The following is a 26,417-nucleotide window of genomic DNA, read 5'->3' on the forward strand; positions in this document are numbered from 1 at the left end:
ATTTTCATAGTTAGGCTGTTCCATATGTACTAGTACAGGTGAACCATGTTTACCGTGATATGCCATGCCTTGTGTTCAATACAAAAGACTTCACAATTAGCTAATAACACTTATTCCACCAGTGCTTTCTGCAGGATCTCTCCCCTCCTCTGCCTGCTTAAGTTACAAACAGACCAGTAATTGAATCACCATTGGTTCCAGTGAATTCTTGATAAATAACAATAAAAATACTTATTTTGTGATGAAATAACTTCATTTGAAATTGAGAGATAACCTTGGTGCAAGAGCAAATAACACAAGAGGCCAAATCAATGGATATTTTTAAGGCAGAGATAGATAGATTGTTGATTAGTACGGGTGTCAGGGATGATGGGGCGAAGGCAGGAGAATAGGGTTAAGAGGAAAAGATAGATCATCCATGATTGAATGGTGGAGTAGGATGGACTGAATGGCCTAATTCTGCTTCTATCACTTATGAACTCTCTTTCTATGTCTCTATGCTACAAGCTGAAATGTACACATGCCTATAATTGCGCTGGGTTGAATCTGTGGACAATCAAGTAAGGCATGACTTCTGACCATGTCGTCCTTCCCAACTGCTGCCCTTGTCCGAGTGGTCCACATGCTGGCATTTGCCAGTAACATCCTGGTGGTAAAATCACTTTGCCATCAATTATTATAATTGAAACTTTCCTTTGAGACACTCCCTTTCCCAACTGGCTTGATCAAGCCTTCAACTCTTTTTCCTCTCCTGTCTGGGAACTTGTGTTAGCTATTTGATGCTTCTTAAAATGTTAGTGTCATAGAGTCATACAACATGGTGACAGGTCCATCAGCTCAACTCATCTATTCCAAACACAATGCCCCAACTATACGTCGCATTTGCTTGGGTCTGGCTCATATCCCTCAAAACTTTTCCTGTTCATGTACCCGTCCAAAGGTCTTTTAAATGTTTGGTTATTGGTTATCAACCATTTCCTCCAGCAGCTCATTCCATATTCCCACCATCCTCTGTGTGTATAAAAAAAGTTGCCCCTCAGGTTCCTATTAGATCTTTCCCCTCTCACATTAAAGCTATGCCCTCTAGTTCTTGATTCTCATTTGCAGAGAAAAAGACTCTGGGTATTCACCCGATCTAGTGCTCTCATAATTTTATACACCACTTAAAATATCACCTCTCAGCTTCCTGCATTGCAAGCAATACAGTTCTGGGCAAGTGGGCCAAACAGGTGCCTAACCTCTCCCTATAGTTCAGGTCCTCGAGTCCCGGCGACATCAATGTAAATTTTCTCTGCACTCTTTACAGCTTAATGACATTGTTCTGATAGCAGGGTGACCAAAACAGAACTCAACACTCCCAGGTGTAGCTTCACCACATCTTGTACAACTGTACCATAATATTCCATCTTTTATGCTCAATTCCCTGACTGATGATGTCCAATTGCCAAAAGCCTCTTTACCACTCTATATGTTTCCAATGATATTTTCAGGGAACTATACACTTGTCTTCCTAGATCCTACTGCTCTACGACACTCCCCAGGGCTCTACTGTTCACTGTGAAGGTCCTGCCCTGGTTTGACATCCCAAAAATGCCACATCTCCCACTTATCTGAATTTAACACCATCAGCTATTTGTCCACTTGCTCAAGTTCAAACTGGAACTCTTCAAAACCACCTTCACTGTCTACGATACCATGTATGCTTGTTATAATTTCTGAATTACAGTCCAAATTGTCAATATAACTTTTAACTGTGTTTACACTTTCTACTGCAATAAATTTTCAATGGAGAGACAGTTCTAATAAAATTATACATTCACAGCGGTAAATTTCACATGGAGAAATAAAAACGTCCCGGCTCCTGCTGTATCTTCATACACACAATTGGTTTATTTATCTGTACTACTAAAGTATTCTTTCAAAAAAAAATGTTTAACCATTTGCAGCCTACTTTACCACAGTATTAGGAATATTATCGCTCCATGCCCAGTCTTCTGTATAGATGCCTGAATAACCATCTTTTAATGTAGGTACAGTTAGCCACTCTTCCTGCAGCTGACCGAGTCAGTTTGTTTTGTTTATAGAACGATTATTAAGAATTGGTATGGGGGCGGAATAAGACCAATCTATAGAAACCAGGAACTGCAGATGCTGGTTTACAAAAAAAGCGACACAAAGTGCTGGAGTACAGGTGGCACAGTGGCGCAGCGGTAGAACTGCTTCCTAACAGCACTGGAGACCTGGGTTCAGTCCTGATTATGGGTGCTGCCTGTGCGGAGTTTGTGCATTCTCCCTGTGGCCGCATGGGTTTTCCTCGGGTGCTCTGGTTTCCTCCCACATTCCAAAGATGTGCAGATTTGTAGGTCAATTGGCTTCTGTAAATTGTCCCTAGTGTGTCGGATGAAACTAGTGTATTAGTGATCATTGGTCAACGTGGACTTGGTGGGCCGACGCGCCTGTTTCCACGCTGTATCTCTAAAACTAAACCTAAAAAACTCTTTCAGCGGATGAGGCAGCAAGTCTGGAGAACACGGATAGGCGATGTTTTGGGTTTGGGACACTTCTTCAGATTGATTATGTTGGTGGGGAGGAAGAAAGCTGGAAGAGAGGAGGGCCAGGACAAAGCCTAGCAGGCAATAGATTGATACAGGCGAAGGTTTTCTTTTGATAGGCAGATGGTTGGACAAAGGCCAGAGATAAAAAGACAAAATGACAAAGGGATTGAAGAGTTGCAAATTGTGAAGCTAAATGAAATAATGCAGGTGTTAGAGGAGGGGGAGATAGGAGCGCCACCTTTCCTTGTCCTTCAGAGATGCTGCCTGACCCGCTGTGACTCTCCAGCACTTTGCATCTTTTTCTGACCAATCTGTATCCAATTATGAGTGAACATTAGCCTATGTCACTTCCGGACCCACAGTCACCAATCCACCAACTGAAAGTGAAGTCATGGTCATCTTCGAACCCGAAGGAAGAACAACAACAACATGCTACATGTGCAGCAGCCTGTTATGAAGGGATTTAAAACAGACAATGAAAGTGCAAGTATTTTAGGATTGCAGCCACTTTAATCTTCTCTCTTAAATTCTACATTCACGGGTATTCCAAGTGTCCGTCATCCATGTCATTTGGAAAATGATGCAAATGGCTTTCAATTCAAACAGACCAAACAAAACTTTCAGCAGTCTCATGCACTTTCTTGCCGGAAAGCGTTTAGAGAAAACATATTAATTTATCTTCAATGCCGTGATAGCAAGCACCTTCTCTGGGTCACATTCTACATATTTGATGCTGAATAAAGGGGTTAGTAACCACAAGATCAAATTTGTTGTCATATTCTCACTGATCAAATTGGTGACAATTTTTAACCTTGATGAGATTCTGAATAATTTAAAAGGTGTTGAAAGTTTGCCTCAAAGACCAAATGCTTGGTGATGTGTTAACACCTGCCCAGTCGTCTCCTGTCGTAAACCTAAGTACAAAGCTGTGTGTAAGTGATTTGCAACCTGTGACAGCATGATATGAATTGTCTGACAGTGTCCCAAAATCAAGGTGTCAGATAGTAGACAATAGGTGTAGGCCATTCGGTCCTTCAAGCCAGCACTGCAAGTTATATGGGTATGAAATAATGTGTTCACGAGGTACCATTGGACCATAGAATGGTAAAGTTGTACAGCATCGAGACAGGCCCTTCATGCCTACCATGATGCTTACCCAGACTTATCCCATTGCCTCAATTAATTCCATATCATTCCAGGCTTTACTCATTGCTAAAGGAAAAACAGTCCCAGTCTTTCCAAACACTCGTTAAAACTCAAGCCCTCCAATCCGGGCAACATCCTCATGAATCTTTTCTGTACCCTCTCCGGGTACTCAAATCCTTTCTGTAATGTGGCAACCAGAACTACATACAATACTCCAAGTGCGGTCAGACCAACATTTTGTACAACTACAACATGGTGTCCCAACACTTTTATTCACTGCCCTGGCTGCTGAAGGTAATCATGCCTTATGCCACACTTTCAGGGAACTAAGCACTTGCACCTCTATATCTCTTCCTATGCGAGCTTTCACACCCCAACTGCCCTTTTGTGCATAGGAAGGAACTGCAGATGCTTGGTTAAATCAAAGATAGACACAAAATGCTGGAGTAACTCAGCGGGACAGGCAGCATCTCTGGAGGAAAGGAACAGGTGAGGTCAAAACATCACTTTCCTTCTCTCAAGAGATGTTGTCTGTCCCGCTGAGTTACTCCAGCATTTTGTGTCCATCTGCCCTTTACTTTTAATATACTTTGAGGATTCACCATCGAGTCCATGTCAACCATTGATTACCTGCATGCTAGTTCTATGTTATCCCATTGATGCAACCTACATTCACTTGGGGCAAATTACAAACACCAATTAACCTACAAACCTGCATGTCCTTGGAATATGGGAGGAAACCAGAGCACCCGGGAGAAACCCACGCTTTCACAGGGAGAACGTACAAACTCCATACAGACAGCACCGGTAGTCAGGATCGAACCTCAGTCTCTGGTGCTGTAAGGCAGCAGCTCTACCATTGTGCCCCTGTGAAAGAGATGCAGACTTAATGATTTAGGTTGACGATCTTCCTTTATTTGAGCTTTGGTGGGCATTATCACTTCCCTGTTGAATTAAAAACTATTTTTCTATTTACACAGGTGAATTTGGTTATGTTTAGAAAATAGGTATGTTTGACCTAGCAGGGGAAGGATGGAGAGAATGCCTTGAGGATAGGCACAAAATACTGGAGTAACTCAGTGGGTCAGGCAGCATCTCTGGAGAATAGGTAACCTTTTAAGTCGGACCCTTCTTCAGATGTCCTCAGAAGAGAATGCCTTGATAGGTGGAGAGTAAGAAGGCAGATGTCTTCTTAGAGCAGGTGTTGACTTGGAAAAGGTGCTCAAGATTTGTTAATTTCAACCAGTCTGGAGGAGGCATAAAGAGATGGGAGATACATGAGAGTGAAACATACATCTGTGAGGTTTCCCACACAGCGTCAGGTGGCAGGCCAAAATAAAGAGTACTCTGAGCAGCCAGCAGGTCAGGCAGTATCCGTGGAGAGAGAAACTGGTTGGGATGTAGTTTTGGGTGATGAATTGATACAGGGTTAGCACTTTAGTCGACTCGAAACATCACCCATCCTTTTTCTCCAGAGATGCTGCCTGACCCGATGAGTTAGTCCAGCACTTTTTGCATATCTTTGGTATAAACCAGCATTGAATGTGGAATATCTGTACCATCCATGCCACACCTACTAAGATGCGGTGGCAAACAAGAAGGATGTCCACTGTGCAAGAGCCTGGCCGAACATTTGAAACTTAGATGATGGACACGAAAGAAGAATAAACCAGCATTTGCAGTTCCTTTTTACACATTTTGTTGGCTCCACTGCGAAATCTCCTCATGGTATCTCCCTCCCCTCTACTTTCAGTCTGAAGAAGGGTCCTGACCCCTCGCATCACCCATCATTTTTCTCCAAAGATGCTGCCTGACCAGAAGAGTTACTCCAGCACTTTGTGTCTATCTTCGGTATAAACCAGCATCTGCAGTTCTGATTTCTGGCGTTTACAGTTTTTTGCTTACTGTTCTGTCCTCGGGTAGTTATGATGTAACTCAGTTTTTCACTCTGCACAGATGTTGCCCAAACTGCCATGTTTTTTTCCAGCATCTTCTTTTATTGCAGATTTCTGGCCACCACTGCTGTTTTTTATCTTGCAATTCTTATTTATTTCCCTTGACCTCCCCGTTAACACCTTCCCCAAACAGATTAGCTATCATTACCAAACATGAAACACCATTCCTTCATCATCATTAATCTGTGCATCCTACTTTCTTTGGTCTCATCTCTCTGTCAGACATTAATTTTCTTCTCAACATCCCTTCCCCTCTCTCTGAGTTTAAGCGTGCTTGTTTTTCTAAATTTTTCCAGTGCGGTAGAATAGTAATTGACTTGAAACTTTACCTTTGTTTCTCTCATAGACTCATACACTGTGGAAACAGGCCCTTTGGCCCAACTTGCCCATGTCAACCAACATGTCCCATTTACACTCGTCCATATCAAATCCTATCCTATCCTATCCTATCCTATCCTATCCCGTCCTATTCCTCTCTGCATGGAAGATAGAGACAAAATGCAGGAGTAACTCAACGGGTCTAGCAGGAGCTCTGGAGGAAAGGAACAGGTGATGTTTTGGGCCAAGACCTTTCTTTAAACAGAAGAGTATGAAGAAGGGTCTTGATCCGAAATGTTACCTATTCCTTTGCTTCACAAATGCTGCCTGACTTGCTGATTTTCTCCAGCATTTTGTGTCTGTCTTTGGTGTAAACTAGCATCTGCAGTTCCTTCCCACACTTTACCTCTCTGCATAGATGTTGCCTGACCTGCCAGGATTCCAGGATTTTTTCCCCTCCTATTTTTGATGCATTAACACAAACTTTGGATCTGACCTTGTTTTTGTCAGTATATTCCTACATATCTTTTATATTCTGTAGAACTAAGATAATTTCCTATCAATATAGCGCACAATTGGTAAACTTTCTTTGAACTTTGACTATTGAATGAGCTGCCAGAGGAGGTAGTTGAGAGAGGTATTATGTACAACATTTAAAAGACATTCGGACAGGTGCATGAATAGGAAAGGATTAAAGGGATATGGAGCAAATGTGCGCCGGTGGGACTAGTGTAGATGGAGCAACTCGTTCAGCATGGACAAGTTTGGGCCTGTTCCCGTGCTGCACGACTCTGTTGAATGAAGGTGCTTTTACTCAGTTCAGTTTAGTTTATTGTCACGTGTACGGAGGTACATGTGACAAGCTGTTGTTGCGTGGTAACCAGTCAGCGGAAAGATAGTACACGATTACAATCAAGTGTACAGATACACGATAAGGGAATAACGTTTAGTGCAAGATAAAGCCAGTAAAATCTCATCAAAGATAGTCCGTGAGTCACCATTGAGTTGTTCAGGACTGCTCTCTAGTTGCAGTAGGATGGTTCAGTTGCCTGATAACAGCTGGGAAGAAACAGTCCCTGAATCTGGTGGTGTGCGTTTTCACACTTCTGCACCTTTTTGCCCGATGGGCTCTGTGGCTCTGCGTTCTGTATCAAAGTTAATAACCATCTCTAATGTTACTTGCTCAGATCAGATGGACCAAAACAGCAGGAAGTGCCTCAGACAGGTTCCACGATAACAGTGTCTTCAACGAGACCTTGAGGATCACCAGAATCCAGCGTCACCAGGGAGGCCGCTACTACTGCAAGGCCGACAATGGCTTGAGTACCCCTGCAATCAAGTCCATCAGAGTAGATGTTTACTGTAAGTAACGAGCGAGCACACTGACATTTTTCACCCACAGTATTCAGACCTGCACTGATCCAGTCCCAGCAAAGTTCATGATTGCTGTAGAGGACCTTTGGTTGGTTACTGCTTTGATTGCTGAAGCTGTGTTACTGAAAGATGTGGCAGAAGAGAAATCTGTAATTGATGTTGTTATCCACAAATCTCCTCTTCTGCCTGTTGTTTGGGGACATGCTGTTGAGCTGAGAGCCTCCTGGGACATAAGTGGCGTGTTATTAATATCACTGTTAGAGTTATGGTTGCACATGGATTTAAATCCTCATTTCTGAATGCATAAGAAAAATGAAATTATATTTGCTGAAAATAACAACTGATTAATTCTGCAGAGTGTATGTTTGCAATATAAACAACTTAAGCTTATCTTTCCATGTTGCACATTGTGAATGACTAGCAGAGTTTCGTGTTCTGTAGATTTCTGTTTATTAATTCAATCAAAGTTTGCGTCATTTCAATGGTTTGAAATGATCAATACACAACAAATATTTTGTGATATTTGAAAGGTTACAAATATGAGTAAGGAACAGGACTCATAATCAGCAGTCACATCTTCAAAGGAGTCCGATAAACCGAGGGGTATGATTACTGGTCCAAAATCTTGTGTCACCGAAAATGAGCCTTTACTAATTGCAGAAATAATTTGCTGCATCAAATGGCGTGATAACAACTCTTGTGTGTGAATCTCTCTGTAATATTAAAGTAGAGGCATCTCTCAGTGACTTATCCCTAGAAAGAACGGGGAGCTCTTTGATTTCACTTGGAACAATTGTTTAAACCATACAATGGTCTCAAGCATAGTCTCCGACTATAATCCTGCCTGGACACGCATTTTCATTAGGAAAGGGTAGAATGAACCTCAGCTGTGCTTTTTTTGCTGTCGGCTTTGATCTAGTCCAGTTTCTAATTTTTGATCAATTTATCTGAGTAGCCTTGCTTTCAGTTTTCAACAGATAACCTGGGGAAAAAGGAGCAGTTTGAATGGGAGGTTAATGTTAGAAAATAACAAATTGGAGCAGGACCAAGCTTTGTGTCCCCTCAGATCTCATTTTCCAACACTCATTAAGATTGTGGCTCTTTCAGCAATGGAGCTAGAAACCCAAGTTCACAAGTTTTTAGAATAGAATTTGGCCATTCGGCCCATCAAGTCCACTCTGCCATACAATCGTGGCTGATCTCTGCCACCTAATCCCATTTTCCTACCCTCCCCATAAACCTTGACACCCGTTCTAATCAATAATTTGTATATCTCTACCTTAAAAATATCCACTGACTTGACCTCCACAGCCCTCTGGCAATGAGTTCCACAGATTAACTACCCTCTGACTAAAGAATTTCCTCCTCACCTCCTTTCTAAAAGAGCACCCTTTAATTCTGAGGCGATGACCTCTGGTCCTGAACGCCCACCAGTGGAAACATCCTTTCCACATCCACTCTCTCTATGCCTTTCATTATTCAGTAAGTTTCAATGAGGTCCCCCCTCAACCTTCTCAACTCCAGTGAGTAGAGGCCCAGTGCTGTCAAACGCTCATCATAATGCATCATTTCAGGCATCAAACATGCCCTGTGTCACAACAAGTTTGTGTCGACCATCTGAATCTCAGTGCACGTGACAATAATAAACCAGTACAAATGCACCCATTTACATTAACACTACACTAATCCCATTTTGTTCTCCTCACATCCTCATCAGCTCCCCACAGATTCTAACAGTAACCTACACAGTAAGTGCAAATTACAGTCACCAATTAACCTACTAACTTGCAAAATTTATGGAAAATGGGAGAAAACTAGCGGAAACCCAGGTAGTCAAGGAAGAAAGCACAAACTCGACAAAAGCAGCACTGGAGATCAGGATTGAGCAATTGTTGTTGGAACTGTTGGGCACTTCTTTGGGGAAAAGAATTTTGGGTGGCATGGTGGCGCAGCGGTAGAGTTGCTGCCTTAGAGTGCCAGAGACCCAGGTTTGATCCTTACTGTGGGTGCTGCCCATATGGAGTTTGTACCATTTCCCCTTGAGCTGCTTGGGCTTTCTCCGGGTGCTCCGGTTTCCTCCCACACTCCAAAGACGTACAGGTTTGTGGGCAAATTGCGTTTTAGTAAAAAATGTAAAATTTTTAGTGATAGTGATAGTGTTAGTGTGCAGGAATCGCTGGCGCCGCGGACTCAGTGGGCCAAAGGGCTTGTTTCTGTGCTGTATCTCTGAACTAAACTAGACTAAATTAGACTAATTCTGCAGATTCACAATCCTTTTCGAGAAGAAATTCATTCTTATCTCTGTCTTAAATAGATGATCCTTTATCCTATACTCGCCCCCGTCTAGATATCCCCCCCCCCCCCCCCCCATCAAGGGAAACTCTCTCTCAACCTGTACTTTGTCAAGACCCTGCATATAAACCATTTCAATGCAATCACCTCCGAGTCTTTTGAATTCCAGAGAGTACAGGCCCAATCTACTTGGTCATTAATAACAAAACCACCTCTTCACCCAGAGATCGACACTTCTCTACATTGACCCCAGTTTAAGTATGTTTTCCTTTAATAAGATCAAATCACTAATTGATCCTACACACTGAAGACTTGTACACCTGCAGTAAGACTCTTGCTCTCCACCTTTCTTTCAAAGGTCGAGATTCCATTTGCCTTCCTAATTATTTCCTGTATTCTGCATGCAAAAATATTTTGTTTAATCGGAAATAAAATCTGATTTTTAATTATGTTTGCTTTAATAAAATTTCTTACGAACTGAAGGTTCAGCGTTCTGATTTTGATAGTTATGGGAATGGCAAACAAGCTGCTCGACAGATGACTAGTGATGTGAACAGAGTCCACCTGTTCGAGGAATTTAATGCATTCATATGGCATTGTTTTGCCTGCTATTTTCTTTGGTGTGTTTAGCGTCAATTACTTAATGTCTCTGTTAAAACAGTAGACAGAAGATGATATCTAAAACCATGAAGCATACAGCACTGAAGGAGGTTATTTAATCCATTGTCACCTGTGTCAGTGCTGGAACCAATTCAAACCATTACCCATCATCTAACTCTCTCCTCATCCCACGCTCCAACAACTCAAACAATTTAACTAACGGCTCCAATTGCTCTCAGTGACAATTTTTAAATTAATGGTCCTCTCCACTGACTCTTCATCTTTCCCCCATCCACTGGCTTGTATTTTTTCTCACACTACAGTCCAAGGAATCCTAGTGTTTCAAATGTCTTTTCTGATAAATGGTCCTGCTCCATTGTTCATGTTCATCGCCTTTCCATGCTTCAATCAAGAGTCAAAGGTTTTTAATTGTCCCATGTACTGACAATGCTATAATGAAACACTTACTTGTAGCAGCACAATAGGCCTGTTAGCACTATGCCCAGAGATAATATATCAGAATCAAAAATTCAATAAACTCAATAATTCAATACATTCAATGAATTAATAACTATTATTTAATATTATTTAAGGGATGACCGATGACACATGCATTACTCCATTTGAGGCCGAAGAAGTGTATTATACAAATCATATCAATCTCCTTGGGGAGGGATGGGGGAGGGGGAGAGGGGAGGGTGCTGCACGAATGCAGGAAAGGTTTGGGCTCAACGGGTCCACTTGGTCTAGTTGATTATAAAACTGTTAAAATTACATTTCTAGCTTTTCCACCTGCATATATCCCCGTTACACTATGATGTAAATTTGGCAATCAATTTGTTAAGGCTTTGGCTCTTTGCCTACATTGGCTCCATCAGCAAATTCTGAGATGAAGCTCTATGAGTCAAAGTCCAAAACAGCTGCTATGCCAAGAACAGAGAGAGACTGGAATTTAGCTTTGACTCAAAGGTTATTTTATTTCCAACCATTCCCTCGTGCAAACAAACAAACATTTACCATGGGTTTCCAATTCTTATATCATAAGTTCATGTCTTTGGAGCAGAATTAGGCCTTTCGGTCCATTGAGTCTACTCCACCATTCAATCATGGTTGATCTATCTTTCACTCTCAACCCAATTTTCCTGCCTTCTCCCCGTAACTCATGGCACCCTTAAAAATCACGAATCTGTCAATCTCCACCTTAAAAATACCCAATAACTTGGCCTCCACAGTCATCTGTGGCAATAAATTCCACAGATTCTCCACCCTCTGACTCAATAAATTCCTCTTCATCTCCTTTCTAAAGGTACATCCTTTTATTCTGATGCTGTGGCTCTGGTTCTAGATTCTCCCACTAGTGGGAACATCCTCTCTGCATCCATGCTATCCAGGTCTCATCTTTCTAAACTCCAGCGAGTAGAGTTCCAGTGCCATCAAAAATTCATCATACATTAACCTAATCATCCCCGGGATCATCTGGACCCATTCCAACGGCAGCACATCCTTAGGTACGGGGGTCCTAAACTGCTCACAATACTCCAAATGCGGTCTGACCAATGCCTTATAAAGCCTCAGCAAATTTCTTGAATTCTATTTTAAAACATGCCCCTGATTTTTAAATGAATATCTGCTTATAGAACATTATGATGACATGGACTGGATGCAACATTTTGACGCAAAACGCCAACCATTTCTTCCATCCACAAATGCTGTTCCAGCAGATAGGTTTTTTTTTGCTTCTGAGTTCAAATTAGCTTGTCCATGATTATCCAATTTATTCTTCTCTCCATAAAGTTAACAAAATTGACCTTGTGGCAGACTGTTCATTAGCTTCTCTCTGCCTTTTGTCGGGGACAAGTGATTCACTCAGGATTATTCTGGGAATAAAGAACCACAATATCATTTATATAGCTACTTCTCGATAATAGTGCAGTGTGCACCTCTCTGGTGGCCTCAGGGTGAGAACTCTTTGGTCTTCTGCAAAATAATTATTTCTATTCTAAGAAAGCAAAAAGCTTATTTGTAGCAACTTGGCAATTAGTTTTAATCCACCTGTGTCCGAATCTTGAACTGTGGTGGTGTTGGTTGACTTCAAACTGAATGTGGAAATTAATCTGAAAGTTTTATTGCGCACAAGACTTTGAGCTATAGAAACTAATGGTGATTTTTTTGTAATTGGTTACGAAGTGTATTAGATGTGAGTATTTAGTAAATGTATCATATTGATGTTTCCTCTTTTGATGTGAAAATTATTTTTTTAGATTTCAATTGCACTTCATCATCATCATCATCATATATATACAGCCGGAAACAGGCCTTTTCGGCCCTCCAAGTCCATGCCACCCAGTGATCCCCGTACATTAACACTATCCTACACCCACTAGGGACAATTTTTACACTTCTGGGCACCATAGTGGGGCAGCGGTAGAGTTGCTGCCTTGCAGCACCACAGACCCAATGCTGGCGATACGGAGTTTGTACATTCTCTCTATGACATATGGGTTTTATCCAGGTTCTCTGGTTCCCTCCCATATTCAAAGGCATGCAGGTTAATTGGCTTGTAGGTTAATTGGATTTTGTAAATTGCCCCTCGTGTGTAGAATAGAACTAGTGTATGGATGATCATTGTCGGCACAAACCAGTGTACTGGGATTGCTGATCGGCATGTACTTGGTGGGCTGAAGGGCCTGTTTCCACACTGTATCTCTAAACCTAACTAAACTAAACTAAACTCTCGTTGCAAAATAAGGCTGGAGAAATTTTTGATAATTTTGCCTCATTGAATATAAATGTGTAATTCCTGCTCCTTCCAGATATGATGCAATTACTAAATAAGCATCGTGGTGGGGGGTTCTCAAGATCCTTTGTGATAGAGAGGAAGGCAGGAGGGGTCCAACTTTTACACCCAGATGCACAAGGAACAGTCTGCTCATTAGCCCCACAAAGGAATGTAGAAAGATTCACCAGCTCGTGAACTTCTGAGAGATCATCACTCATGGAAAGGTTCCTCACTTAGGTTGCACTTCAAATTGCAGTTAGAACCCGACAATTTAGGTTAGTTTAGTTTAGAGATACAGTATGGAAGCAGGCCCTTCAGCCCACCGATCAGCGCACTGGCAATTTTTACCGAAGACAAATTAACCTACAAGCCTGTACTGGAGTAAACTGGAGACAACTCCATGTGTTCACGTTGAGAACGTTAAAACCCCGTACAGACAGCACAAATTCCATCAGAGCCTAATTTATACCTTTGAAAAAGAACTTCACCATTTTCTTTTTGGTAATTGACATAATTCATAGAATGGCAATGTAGCATCCATGTGAGACATCAGATAATCACCCATTTCTTTGCAAAGGTATTGCCCCAGGTTCTTCCCTGAGTAGTATGCCAGGCCTCTGCTGCTAGGTTCACTCTCTCTTTGTATGAATCGGCATGTGGACATTTGTGCATGAAATCATCACCAACTGGTCAATGATGTCCTGCACAGCACAGCCTTAAATGGCCCGAACAAAACACTTGCAAACGTTCAAAAGCCATGAGGAAAGGTGAAAAAGCTGGTGAATGCATAGCCTAGTCGTGAAATTGCTGGCAAGCAACTCCAGGATATTCAGTGTTTCTGTGTTCCACGTGGAATCAGGGACTTTTCTCAGGAAAATCTGGAACAAGACCTTGTCAATTGGTCATTAAGTGCCTTATGGAGTTTCAGTTTAGTTTCATGTCACGTGTTCCGAGATACAGTGAAAAGCTTTTTGTTGCTTGCTAACCAGTCATCACATGATTACTATGTATAAAGATACATGACAATGGAATAACATTTAGTGCAAGGTAAAACCAGCAAAGACTGATCAAGGATTGTCAGAGGGTCATCAAAGAGGTAGATAGTAGTTCAGCACTGCTCTCTGGTTGTGGTAAGATGATTCAGTTGCCTGATAACAGCTGGGAAGAAGCAGGGAAGTGCAGATGCTGGTTTACCAAGGGAAGACACAAAATGCCGGAGTAACTCAACGGGTGAGACAACATCCCCTCAGAACATGGATAAGTGATGTTTCAGGTCAGGACCCTTCTTCCTAGTCTCTTATTCCCAATTAACTACCTACATGAAAGTTTCTGCTGGGAACAGGGTTAAAGACCACTCCTCTATCACAACAATGAAAGCAAGATGGATCACTATTTAGCCCTGCAGCAATTTAAGAATGACCACCTTTAAGTAAAGCACCACAAGTAAAAGGAAATTTATTGAAATTAATTACTGAAGAAATCTGCTTTTGAGACCATTTGCCCATTGAGGCTATTATCTTTCAGACAGAACATGTTGCTGACGATTGTAAGTGGAAAACAAATGAATTATTATCTAACGTTGCACATTCCACCGTGCACAGCAGGAGCTATTTCAATCAGACTGCATTGCTCTTAAGTGGACAAATACATGCCTTGGAACTGATGAGAATAAGTTTAAAACAAATAAGTGCAAATTAACATCCTGAGGCCGTGCTTAAAAACTACATGGGGAATTGTGACCGTGCACGGAACAGCTGCCAGTGGTGTATGAACCAAAATGATAAAGCAATTTTAATTATTCCTCAGCTCTGGAACACAATTGTCGTGTGTTCAAAGACCATTGCAGTAACTACTGCACAACACACTAAACACCCCTGTGTACTACTGAGGGAGTGCTACACTCTGAGGATCACCACCCTTCAGATACTGTATTAAATTAAAACCTCACAGAACTATGCAAAGGGGGAGAAGTGGAAGTTTTCTCAATAGACTTTCGAAGAGTTCCCCCTCCCCTCCCCCCACTCACCATCAACCACATGACAGTCACATCTGTGGAGTGATTTAAGTTCCTTGGAACCATCATCTCCAGGGACCTTAAATGGGGGGGGCACCATCAACTCCACAGCCAAAAAGGCCCAACAGAGGATGTACTTCCTGCGGCAACTGAGGAAACACAATCTGCCACAGGCAATGATGGTCCAATTCTATACTGCTATCATTGAGTCCGTCCTCACCTTCTCCAACATGGTCTGGTTTGGCTCAGCCACCAAGCACGACATCTGGAGGCTGCAACGGATCGTTCGATAAGCTGAGAAGGTTGTTGGCTGCAACTTTCCCCCCATTGACGAACTGTACACTGCAAGGGCCAGGAAGCGAGCGGGCAAGACCATCTCTGACCCCTCTCACCCTGGCCACAAAATCTTTGAAGCACTTCCCTCTGGAAGGTAACTCCGGACTGTCAAAGCAGCCATAGCCAGACATAAAAACAGCTTTATTCCACGAGTGATAGTTCTAATCAATAACCAAAGTCTGTAGTCTCTTTTTTGCTCTGGTTTATTTTCACCCACATGTTTAGACCATAATGTTGTGTCCTTATTGTTTTGATGTGGTTATGCTTTAATCTTAATTGTTAACTGTATGTTTGTGTTGTCATTTGTGAGCGGAGCACCAAGGCACATTCCTTGTATATGCACATATTTGGCCAATAATCTTATTCATTCATTCATTCATATCCTAGCCAGTACCATTTCGTTAACCAACATCGTGAAACCACATTATTATATTATTATCATATTTTTGTCAATGGGACCGATTTCATAGCAAGAAACTGTTTTCAAAGGTTGTGGATGCATTACTTTCAGATTAGTTTTTTAGATGCTTCCTAAAGTTCAAGATGGAACCACTTACTTATTGCCAATGGCGAAAAAAATTGCAACAATAAATAACTCAGTTGTAGGTTTACAGGAGAATTTACATTTTCCCACTTTTGAAGGAGAATTTTAAGTGGACATTTTACTGCACTTTAAAAAAAATCAAAGTCAATTGTATTCAGAATAAATATATATACAAAACAAGAACTGTGCAAACATTCTTCCAACATTCTGTCATGCATGTGTGTTCTTGCCAAGCTGAATGATAATGGGAGATAGACACAAAAACCTGGAGTAACTCAGCGGGACAGGCAGCATCCCTGGAGAGGAGGAGTGGGTGACGTTTCAGGTCGAGACCCTTCTTCAAAGTGGTTAGGGATAAGGGAAATGAGAGATGTAGGCGATGATGTAGAGAGATAAAGAACAACAAATGACAAGGAAACAGGCCATTGTTAGCTGTTTGTTGGGTGAAAACGAGAAGCTAGTGTGACTTGGGTGGGGGAGGGATAGAAAGAGAGGGAATGCCAAGGTTACCTGACGTGAGAGAAATCAATATTCATACCACTGGGCTGTAAGCTGCCCAGTTGAAATATGAGTTGCTGTTCCTCCAATTTGCACTTAGCCTTACTCTGACAATGGAGGAGACCTAGGACATTTTAGCTGTTTGTGGATGAAAACGAGAAGCATCTGCAGTTCCTTCCAATACTTAACGCTTATGGGTGTGTGTATGTGTATGGGTGTGGTTACAGAACCCTCTCTCCTGCACACACCTCTGATCTGAAATTCACATTTAAGAGGGGGTTAACGCATTGGTAGTCAGCTCACCTGGTGCTGGCTCTTTAGGCAATGCCGTGTTGATGATATATTTACCACAGAGAAACGCAGTTGTAACCATTCTGTATTATTTGGCATATTCCGGAAATTTAACTGGACACAAATTTGGTGACGTATTTGTTGCACATCAAATGGCAAAATTCCCAGTCATTTTGCATGAAATCTCTGATAAAAGATTGACACAAAATGCTGGAGTAACTCAGCGGATCTGACAGCATCTCTGGGAAAAAGGAAAGTGCATTTCGGGTTGAAACCTTTCTTCAGATCCAATAAAACATTATTGATCCAATAAAACATTAGTGTCAACATAATTGACACTATTGATCATTGTCGATATGAAGGAGGCCATTTAACCCATCAGGTCCATGCCAACTGATCGAGGAACAATCCCATAACTCATCTCTTTATTTCCCTACATTATTTGCTTTCAAACATTGGCACATAAGAAAATAAACAATAACATTGGCACAGTGGAGAAGCTTGCAGAGAGACCTGGGTTTGGTCCTGATCTCGGATGCTGTCTGTGAGGATTCTGCACGTTCTCCCTGTGACAGTGTGGTTTTCCTCCAGGTGCTCCAGTTTCCTCCCACATCTCAAAGACGTGTGGGTTTGGAGGTTAACTGACATCCGTAAGTTACCCTTGGTGTGTAGAACTGGTGTGTGAGTGGGTAATCAATGGTCGGCGTGGAGTCGGTGGGCCAAAGGACCTGCTTCCATGCTGTATTTCTAAATCTAAAAAATTCTTGTACCTTGGGTGTTTGAGACTGATAATTTGCACCAGTGCCCTGAAGTGCTCAGTAGACTTGCCCCTTGTCCTCATCTCTCGCATTGTCCAGAATAACCCAGCTACCAACACTGTTGTTTTATTTTTAAGCCACAGTTTACTTGGAAAGAGATTAGTCTAAACAGATGTGCTACATTCAGAGATGAAATGTCCTTTGGCTGATTTGATGTTATTCTTTCTTAAAATAATAGGTAGATAAAACATAAACTAGCTTATTATGACGACGTCTTTTGGTTTCTATAATTTCCCAATAGTCCAACGTCTATGATATTTTGGGTATGTTCTAAATATATTGGATACAATGCAGGTGTATATTTTGTTTGTTTCCATCAATTTTAGGTTATGGTATTGATAAATGGGAGAGCTCTTCATCCCCCATATGAAACTATTTTCTTGACCCATGAAGATTCTGCTTTTGTGCATTAATTTAATAAACTGACTACTGCAGGTTGTAATCTTTAAGTAACTAGACTAGTTACACAGGAGCCTAATAATGCATTGAAATGAACTTCATTCAATACCTGCACATGTCACTGAGTAAAGATTTTAAGTAAACACAGGACCTATGGGAAAGAGGGTGAATGGTTTGTGGTAATGAAGGATCAGGTTTGTTGACTGGATAATATTATCACAGCGGTTCTCGTGTTTACAAGAGAGGGAGCAGGAGTAGCAATAATGCTGTAATTATTGGTTCCTTTCTAAGCTACTGGAAGAATACAAAATGCCACTTGAAACACAAGACAAGTTCTATTGTAGGTTTTGCCAAGCTGTTAATCTCTATGACCATGGCAGAAGATTTAAAAGTTAAGGAAGCATTGGAAATGTAGGGCTGCTATCTCCACATCTTTCAAATAACACAAACTTTAACTGAGTAGTGGGTTTCTGCTGCAAAGATAGTTTCTGGTCCAAGACTCATCTTTGATCACAGCTACACCATTGAAAGTGCCATCATATCGCTTTCCAGCAGGGAAAATAAATGAATGGGACAAGGATTGGATTGTGAAAGGAGACAAGCTATTACAGAGTGGAAGTTGTATTAAAGAGAAGAAACAAGAATATTTAATATACTTGCAATTTTTTTTTTTTAAAGACTGTTCAAGCAATTCAATTAACATCTGCTAGATATGTGACAAATCTGGAAACAATTAGATGAGACAGTAAGAGGGCGTTTCGTCAACCTATCACAAATAGACCTCCCTATTGGAAGTGATTATCTTTGCTGGTAGCATATTTTCCCATGACCCTTGACCCACGCTCTCTTCGCTACGAGTAATTATTGTAGACTTTCAATCCAGTTTGCCGTCAGCCTTGAGTGAAAACTAAAGGGTTCCCCTGAGGAGGTCTAACTCATTCTTCAGTCACTTTTTATGGATTGCCCTGCAGTGAGCAGGTTTCTGCGAGGGGTCCTGTTCTGAATGAATGAAGAGGTTCTGTGAGAAAAAAAATATGTCCAGTTACTGACGTAGCTGACGGCAGCAGTAAGCAGAAACCAATGACAGACAAAAATTAAAAGCACTCTCTTTGGAGAGTTTGCTCTGTTGAAATCAAATCGTATCAAATAATAAGAGTATTTTGAGTCCACTTGACTATAAATGAGAATAACGTTATGTAACCTGCTGTCCATATGAGTGAAGCATCATTGGTGCTCCACGTGAGTGGAACTGAACATGGAGTGACTCTGTTCCAATAGTTCATCTGTGTCAGAAGGAACTGCAGATGCTGAGGGCGATTCCTCAGTCTGAGGAAGGGTTTCGACACAAAACGTCACCTATTCCTTTTTTCCACATATGCTGAGTTACTCCAGCATTTTGCATAGGAAGGAACTGCAGATGCTGGTTTAAACTGGAGATAGACGCAATAAGGTGCAGTAACTCAGTGGGTCAGGCAGTATCTCTGGAGAAAAGGAATAGGTGACGTTCGGGTCGAGACCCTTCTTCAGACTGAGAGTCAGGGGGGAGGGAAACTAGTCATATGGAAGGGTACAAATACAATGTAAGGTGCTACCAATAGTTCATTTGCTCCATTTCTACTCAGTGAAACAAATTTATAAAGCCCCTCCCCCCCACCCCCCCCCCCCCCCCACCCCCCCCCCCCCACCATGAAAAAAGTTACATTTCAGTCACTTTCCAGTCATGAATATGAGGTTATACATCAATAAACCATTGGAATTCTTTACAGAGCTAATTATCTTGGCGGATCCAGGTTATTTTTGAGGCACCATATTTCAAAAGGAAACTAAAATATCAAACAGATTTAGAAAGTAACAACTCAGTTTATTCTGTGTAACGGGATTGTGCTGTCAGACTTTCTTTGGAACATATGAATGGGAACATATCCAGCAAAAGAAAGTTAGCCCCCCCCCCCCCCCCCTCCCCCCATACTTGATTTGTGGCTTAACCTTCTCTGCCAATCGGAGATGCAAGGAATTGCAGGTGCTGGAATCTTAAACAAAACACAAAGTGCTGGAGGAACTCAACGGGTCAGCCCGCATCAATGGACGGAATGAGCATAGCCTGTCCACTCGCTCCAGAGATGCTGTCTGACCCTGTAACGTTCCCCAGCACTTTATATTATATGCCACTTTCTGTCCACATCTTCATACAAATTACATTTGCAAATTACTTTGACAAATTCCTTTGACTCAGATTTTAAATTAGCAATTGACTTTGCAACAATTGCCATTCGCAGGAGAAAGGTTCTGCTTTACCACCACCGCATGTAGATTATTTTACTAAAAATGTCCCAACTCAGTCCAAGGACCATGTACCAAAATTCAGGACTCCCTTGCCAGTAGAAATTACTTCTTGCAAATCCCCTTTATATCGTATGATATTAAATCAAATCTCCCTTTAACATTTTAAGTTCCAGCAAATACAACCCTAATTTGCATGATCTGTATTTATAATTTAATCCCTAGAGATCGAAGTATCATTCTTTTATACCTATGCTGTATTTCTTTTAAGACTAATCTCTCCCTCCTGTGTTTGGACACACAACCGATCCTTATATTCCAGGTGTGATCCAACAAGGCTTTCTGCAGCTTCAGAAGATTGAGCGGGTAGCTAATTGAGATGGTTATGTTATTGGGAGAGACAGATGACGATTGCTACATCTTTGGGATCACAATGAACACATGTTGTTTCCACAAAGCAGAGCATGTGGAGAATTTGATCTGTTCAGAGTACTGCTCAACCAGTACTATGTATTGAAATATTGAAATTCAAAGCTTCAAGCAAAGCTAGAGATGAAAAAAAAATACTTCCCATGGATTAGTCAATAGGTAGAGTAGAAGATTATGATTTGATTAAAATTTGATGGAGATTGAAACGGGATTTATGGGAATTGTTGATATAATGGGATAATGGGATTCAAAAGCAGACAATGCTTTTGTAGTAAGTATATTAAGGGAAACAGGGTAACTAGAGAGAGAATATGGCTCCTCTGTGTTAAGTAACCTACTGGAGGGGAGTTTGAGTTGTAAGATATATATGCTTTTGGATATGCAAGTAGGGATCAGAAATTGTTAGCATGGTTTTGTACGTAGGAGATCATGTCTTAGGAATTTTGCATTTTTGAAGAAGTAACCTTAAAGGTTGACAAGGGCAAGACTGCAGACACTGTCTGTATGGACTTTAGCAAGGCATTTTATAAGGTTCCACAATAATAGGCTGCTCGGGAAGGTTAGATCCAGGGTGATACACTGGTTATGGAATTGGTTTCACGCTGGTGGTGGACAGGTATTTTTCCGACTGGAGGCCTGTGACGAGTGGTCTACCTCAGGGATTGGTGCTGGGCCCATTGCTGTTTGGGGTTAACATCAATGATTTGGATGGGAATGTACAAGGCATGATTTGGAAATTTGCAGATGACACTAAAGTGGGTGGTATCATAGAATGTATAGATGATTAATGAAAATAAGTGTGAAGCGTCCCATTTTAGGAAGTTAAACTAGGGCAGGATCATCACAGGGAACGGTAAGGGCACCCGGACGAATCCCACGCAGTCACAGGGCAAATGTGTAAACTCCACGCAGACAACACCCGAGGTCAGGATTGAACCTGGGTCTCTGGCATTGTCTGGCAGCAGTTCTCCCAGCTGTGCCACTGTACCACCCAAGGTTAAGGCAAGAGGGGAAAGATTTAATAGGAACTTGAGGGACAACCTTTTCACTTCGTGGGTGGTGGGTTTATGAAATAAGTTGCCAGAAGTACAATATCCGAATTTAAAGGACACTGAGACAAGTACATGGGCAGAAAAGGCTTATAGAGATAGGAGTCAAACATGGGCAAATGGAACGAGCTTAGATAGGGTGTAAGGGTCAGCATGGACAAGTTGGGCTGAAGGAACTGTCTCCCTGTTCCATGATGCTATGACTCTATGATATATATATGTCCCAGCATCTTCATTCAGGAGGTCTACCCATAGATGATGTGGGCTCTTTAATGTGCAATCTGCTTCTGCAAGAAAATGCAGGCCAGAGTTTTGAGCTGAACTGAAGAGTGAAGATAGGGGAGATAGGATTACAAGGGAAGGGGCACTTCAAGCCCAAAGATGGGCATTAACCAGTGAGAAAAACTGTGGGCAAAAGCAGGGAGAAGTTTAGATGACAGAACATAGAAAAGTACAGCACAGGAAAAGGACCCTTGAATCACAATGTCTGCACCAAACATGCTACCAAGATAAACTACTCACCTGTATAACCTCTGATGATTTGAAACACCAGCTCAGTAAAAGAAAATGTCAGTTTAAAAGAAACGGTAACCTTATTAATAGCACTGGCAGATGGAGTTTAATATGGACAAGTGTGAGATGGTGCATCGTTAGGAGATCAAATGCCCAAAGAAAATATCGAGTGAATAGCAGAAACCTTGGGAATATAGATGTACAGAGAGATTTTGAAGTCCATTGCTCCAAGAAAATGGCAAAACAAGTGGATAGAGTGGTAAAGAAGGCATGACTGGCAGGAAAGGTGCAGGTCCCAGCATCATGTCCCTTCCTCTCGGCCCCCTGTCCCCACCACCTCATCCCCACCAGTCCTGCACAAAAGCGTTCCATTTGGAAAACAGTTCTGTAGTCCAAGAGCTCACAGTGGCGTAGCGGTAGAGTTGCCGCATTACAGAACCAGAGACCCGGATTCACTCATGACTGCAGGTGCTGTCTTGACGGAGTTTGTACATTCTCTCTGTGACCGCATTGGTTTTCTCTGATTGCTCTGGTTTCTTCTCACATACCAAAGAAGTACAGGCTTCTGGAAAATTGTAAATTGTCCCTAGTGTGTAGGATTACACTGGTGTACGGGGTGATTGCTGGTCGATGAGGATTCAGTGGGCTGTAGGGCCTGTTTTCACGCTGCATCTCTAAAGTCTGAAGGTCCTTCTGTGGCAATGACAATGAGCTTTTTAACGTTTAATATCCTGATTGAGCCAAAATAGTCAAAAGATGAAGGAAACAGTTCCAACTCTTCCTGACATATCTCTGGTGTCTTTATGGCAGATGTTGTTATACCACTTCAGTTCAGATTGATTCATTTCCTGTTCTGGGAATATAGAACCAGCAATATAATTCACAATGGATGGTTTATCTGTAGATACTTCAAGGCATTCTTTCACTAATATCAAACAACATATTTGTGAAAGTTATATGGTAAAAATGATTACATTGCACGAATCTAGGACCATAAAGCAACATATTGTCTGACATACACTTCAATGAGGATGCAGTTATAAATTAGTTGCTTTGACTTAAATGGTTGAAATTACTTGGTGGGGGGTGGTGGGGGGGGGGGGGGGGGGGGGGAGGGGGGGTAATTAGAGTACACAAATTAAGGAAGAAAGAATACAGTTATTCATCAACAATTTTTACCCCAACTGAAATAAAGATCAGAAGTACAGAAAATAATCTACCCACCAATCTCTGACAGGCACAAAACTCATGTTAAACATTCCAAACAATTTCTTCTACAATTGCACTGTAGGAATATCAATGTACCTGTGTTCGAACTGCACTCCAGAGTAAATATTATGCAAACAGAATGCATGAAGAATTAAAATTATGGATTATGCATTTTTATCACTGAAATAAATGTAGCAGTGGTTTCAGATTGTCAAGAAAAATTGATGGTGCAATTTTAATACATAAGCTTAACAGGTAATAAATGACTCCTGAAGTGGCTTTATGTATTTTTATTATTAAACTGGGGACCGAAGATATTAAGGTAGATGAGTCAAGCACGTTTTTGCTCATAGCTAATGACAGCTCTGGAATGTAATAGACCCTGGAATGATGCGCAGTTGGTCTTGTTTCTTCAAAAAGGCACTGTGTATCATGCTGGGCATTTCATCTTAAATGATTCATTATTCTTTTCTGTCTCTTTCATCCATTACCATCACCATGGCAGGTGGTACCAACATGTAAAAAGATCTGAGTTTTTAATTCTAATTTTATTCCAATTATTTATTTCCCTGATTTTTAATTCAAATCTCCCCCTGTGCAAATTGCATAAAATCTGTGTCGTTTTCAAATTTAAACATGCTTCTCGTGAACATGCAATTTTTAATTCAAATCTCCTCCTGTGCAAATTGCACAAAATCTGTGCCATTTTCAATTTTAAAAATGCTTCTCATGAACATGCAGCACTCATTAATGTAGCTTTTGAATTTTTTTATGATTAACACCGATGTTAAGATCGTGACAATTATTGATGGTTCCGATGAATGGAACTGATGATTTTTGGCAGATGAATGAAATTGTGGTGAGGTAACGAAACAATTGACATTTTAACAGGCTATTATTATGGCTTCGTTATTTATTTATTATGTCCACAGTACGCTGTTTTTTAGTGCTAATTGAGGCTGCTTAGCTGGCCCGCATAAATCACAGAGAACTTCAAAACAAACTTTCAATGCTTACTTTGTGGACTGGCAGGATGATTGCATGGGTCTCTGTGACCGCAAGGGTCTCCTTTGGGTGCTCTGTTTTCCTCCCTCTTCCCAAAGACGTAATTTGTAGGTTAATTGGCTTCTGTAAATTGTCCCTAGTGTGTAAGATAGTGCGAGTGTATGGGATGATCATTGGTTGACGCGGACCCGGTGGGCTGAAGGGCCTGTTTCCGCGCTGTATCTCTAAAGTCTAAAAACGTCTCAAGAAGTTCAGCATCGTCCAGGACAAATTAGCCTGTTTGATTGGCATTCCCACTACCTTGAACATTCATTCCCTCCACCATCATGGTAATGTGTATCATCTATAATCTGCACTGCAGGTATTCACCCAGGCTATTCTATTAACCCCTGTCAATTCCTCAACCTTAAAAAAAATGCTGAAAAAATAATTGGGGGAGTTAAGAATTACCCACATTACTGTAGGCCTGGAGTCATATGTAGAGCAGGTTATGATGCCAATATATTTTCCCCAGAGAGAATATTAGTAAGCTATATTTATTTTTCACAAATCTCTTAAGTTTCACAAGACTTTTATTACAGATTTATTTATGTAACTAAATTTATATTCTGCAGCCAAAATGCTATGGTTTCTCTGGATCATTACTTTAAGAATAGTTTTATCAATAATATAACTAATATGCCACATAACCAATAGACTTTGAGTAGTGCGAATGAAACATTAAAGAAAGACATCTATCTATTTGATCTGAGACAACTGGGGATGGGGATGAACTCAATCCCTCTATTGCCACTCCTTGCTCTTCTCTCCTTCCTTCCAATCCATAGTTTGCAAGCTTCTCGTACAACCCGAGTTGGAAGGTTACCTACAATTGCAGAGAATCATATGCTCTCACCAAAAGTCTGTGGACCCACCTTATTTTGATTTATTCCATCTCACCTCTTGAGTCGAGTTTGAGTTTAATTTACTGTCACGTGTTCTGAGTCACAGTGAAAAGCTTTTGTTGCGTGCTAACCAGTCAGCGGACAGGCAATACATGATTACACCCGAGCCATCCACAGTGTAGATTTAAAAGAGTGAAGCGATTGTAATGCTTGATTGCAGTTCCACTTCTGTGACCGGCACACAAAGAGTCGCCTGGATTGGGCGCCATCTTGGATATTTTAAACCCTAGTGAGGTCCTTTCCCTTAGAAGTTGGAAGAGAATTATTCTCTTTTACCCCCATTGATAAGAACCATGTAAATGCTTAAACGTTACAGAATATAAATCGTCATGATCAATAATTATCCACTATTTTCTCCAAGTCCTTTGTGGTAGAATATTTAAACACTGTCTAATGTTTCATGACCTCCTGTTTTCTATAAATGAGGGTTTACTGAGTTCTGCGTTCTGAATTCTGCATCCTTCATGTACTGGAGGACTTTGAATACAGAAAGGTGGTTGCTCTCAATGTGCCTACCACTGAACTCAATGTGAGGATGGGATTAAGGCTTGACATGAAGTAAACAGTGTATTTTACACTAGGCAAAGTCTATTTATTCTGCAAACAGCACAGTGCAGCAATCAGTGTATAAATGATTCTTAAGAAACGCCTCGACGAACTATGGGAAGCAGATCTTAAGTCTGATATGACACTGATTCCCAATAAAAGCAGGACAATTTCACCAGGAAAATGCAGAACAGTGTATAAATTATGCGCATATAGTCAATTCCAGTCACTTATCGCGATGCAGCCTTCATTTGTGAATGGCAAGGGAATTATCCACTTGTCTGGATTCTAATCAGGGTTGATGGTGTCAGTATGTGCTGCCTTTCAAATGTTCTTTTATTCACTCAAAATACTAGGAGGCATGGTCAGCATTTAATGTTCGCTCCACACTGGCTTGGAACCCAGTGGCTTGCTAAGCCATGTCAGAAGGCAGTGAAGAATTATCCACTTTATGGGCTAAATGGGATGAGGATGGCAGATTCCTTGCATGTAGCACATCGGAGAATCGGTTGAGTTTTTATGA

General features: G+C 41.3%; 1 protein-coding gene across 2 annotated transcripts in view; it reads left to right on the plus strand.

Moving 5' to 3' along the window:
* The window catches only part of mdga2a (MAM domain containing glycosylphosphatidylinositol anchor 2a), a 712,576-nt gene that overhangs the window by 215,088 nt on the left and 471,071 nt on the right, over positions 1-26,417 (plus strand). For both annotated transcript variants that reach the window (XM_078406708.1, XM_078406709.1), the window contains exon 3: positions 7,162-7,336. In XM_078406708.1, coding sequence (XP_078262834.1) covers positions 7,162-7,336 — 175 coding nt within the window. The remainder of the gene's footprint in view (positions 1-7,161; positions 7,337-26,417) is intronic.

Source organism: Rhinoraja longicauda, chromosome 10 (assembly GCF_053455715.1).
Source record: "Rhinoraja longicauda isolate Sanriku21f chromosome 10, sRhiLon1.1, whole genome shotgun sequence".
NCBI classification, from domain to species: Eukaryota; Metazoa; Chordata; class Chondrichthyes; order Rajiformes; family Arhynchobatidae; genus Rhinoraja; species Rhinoraja longicauda.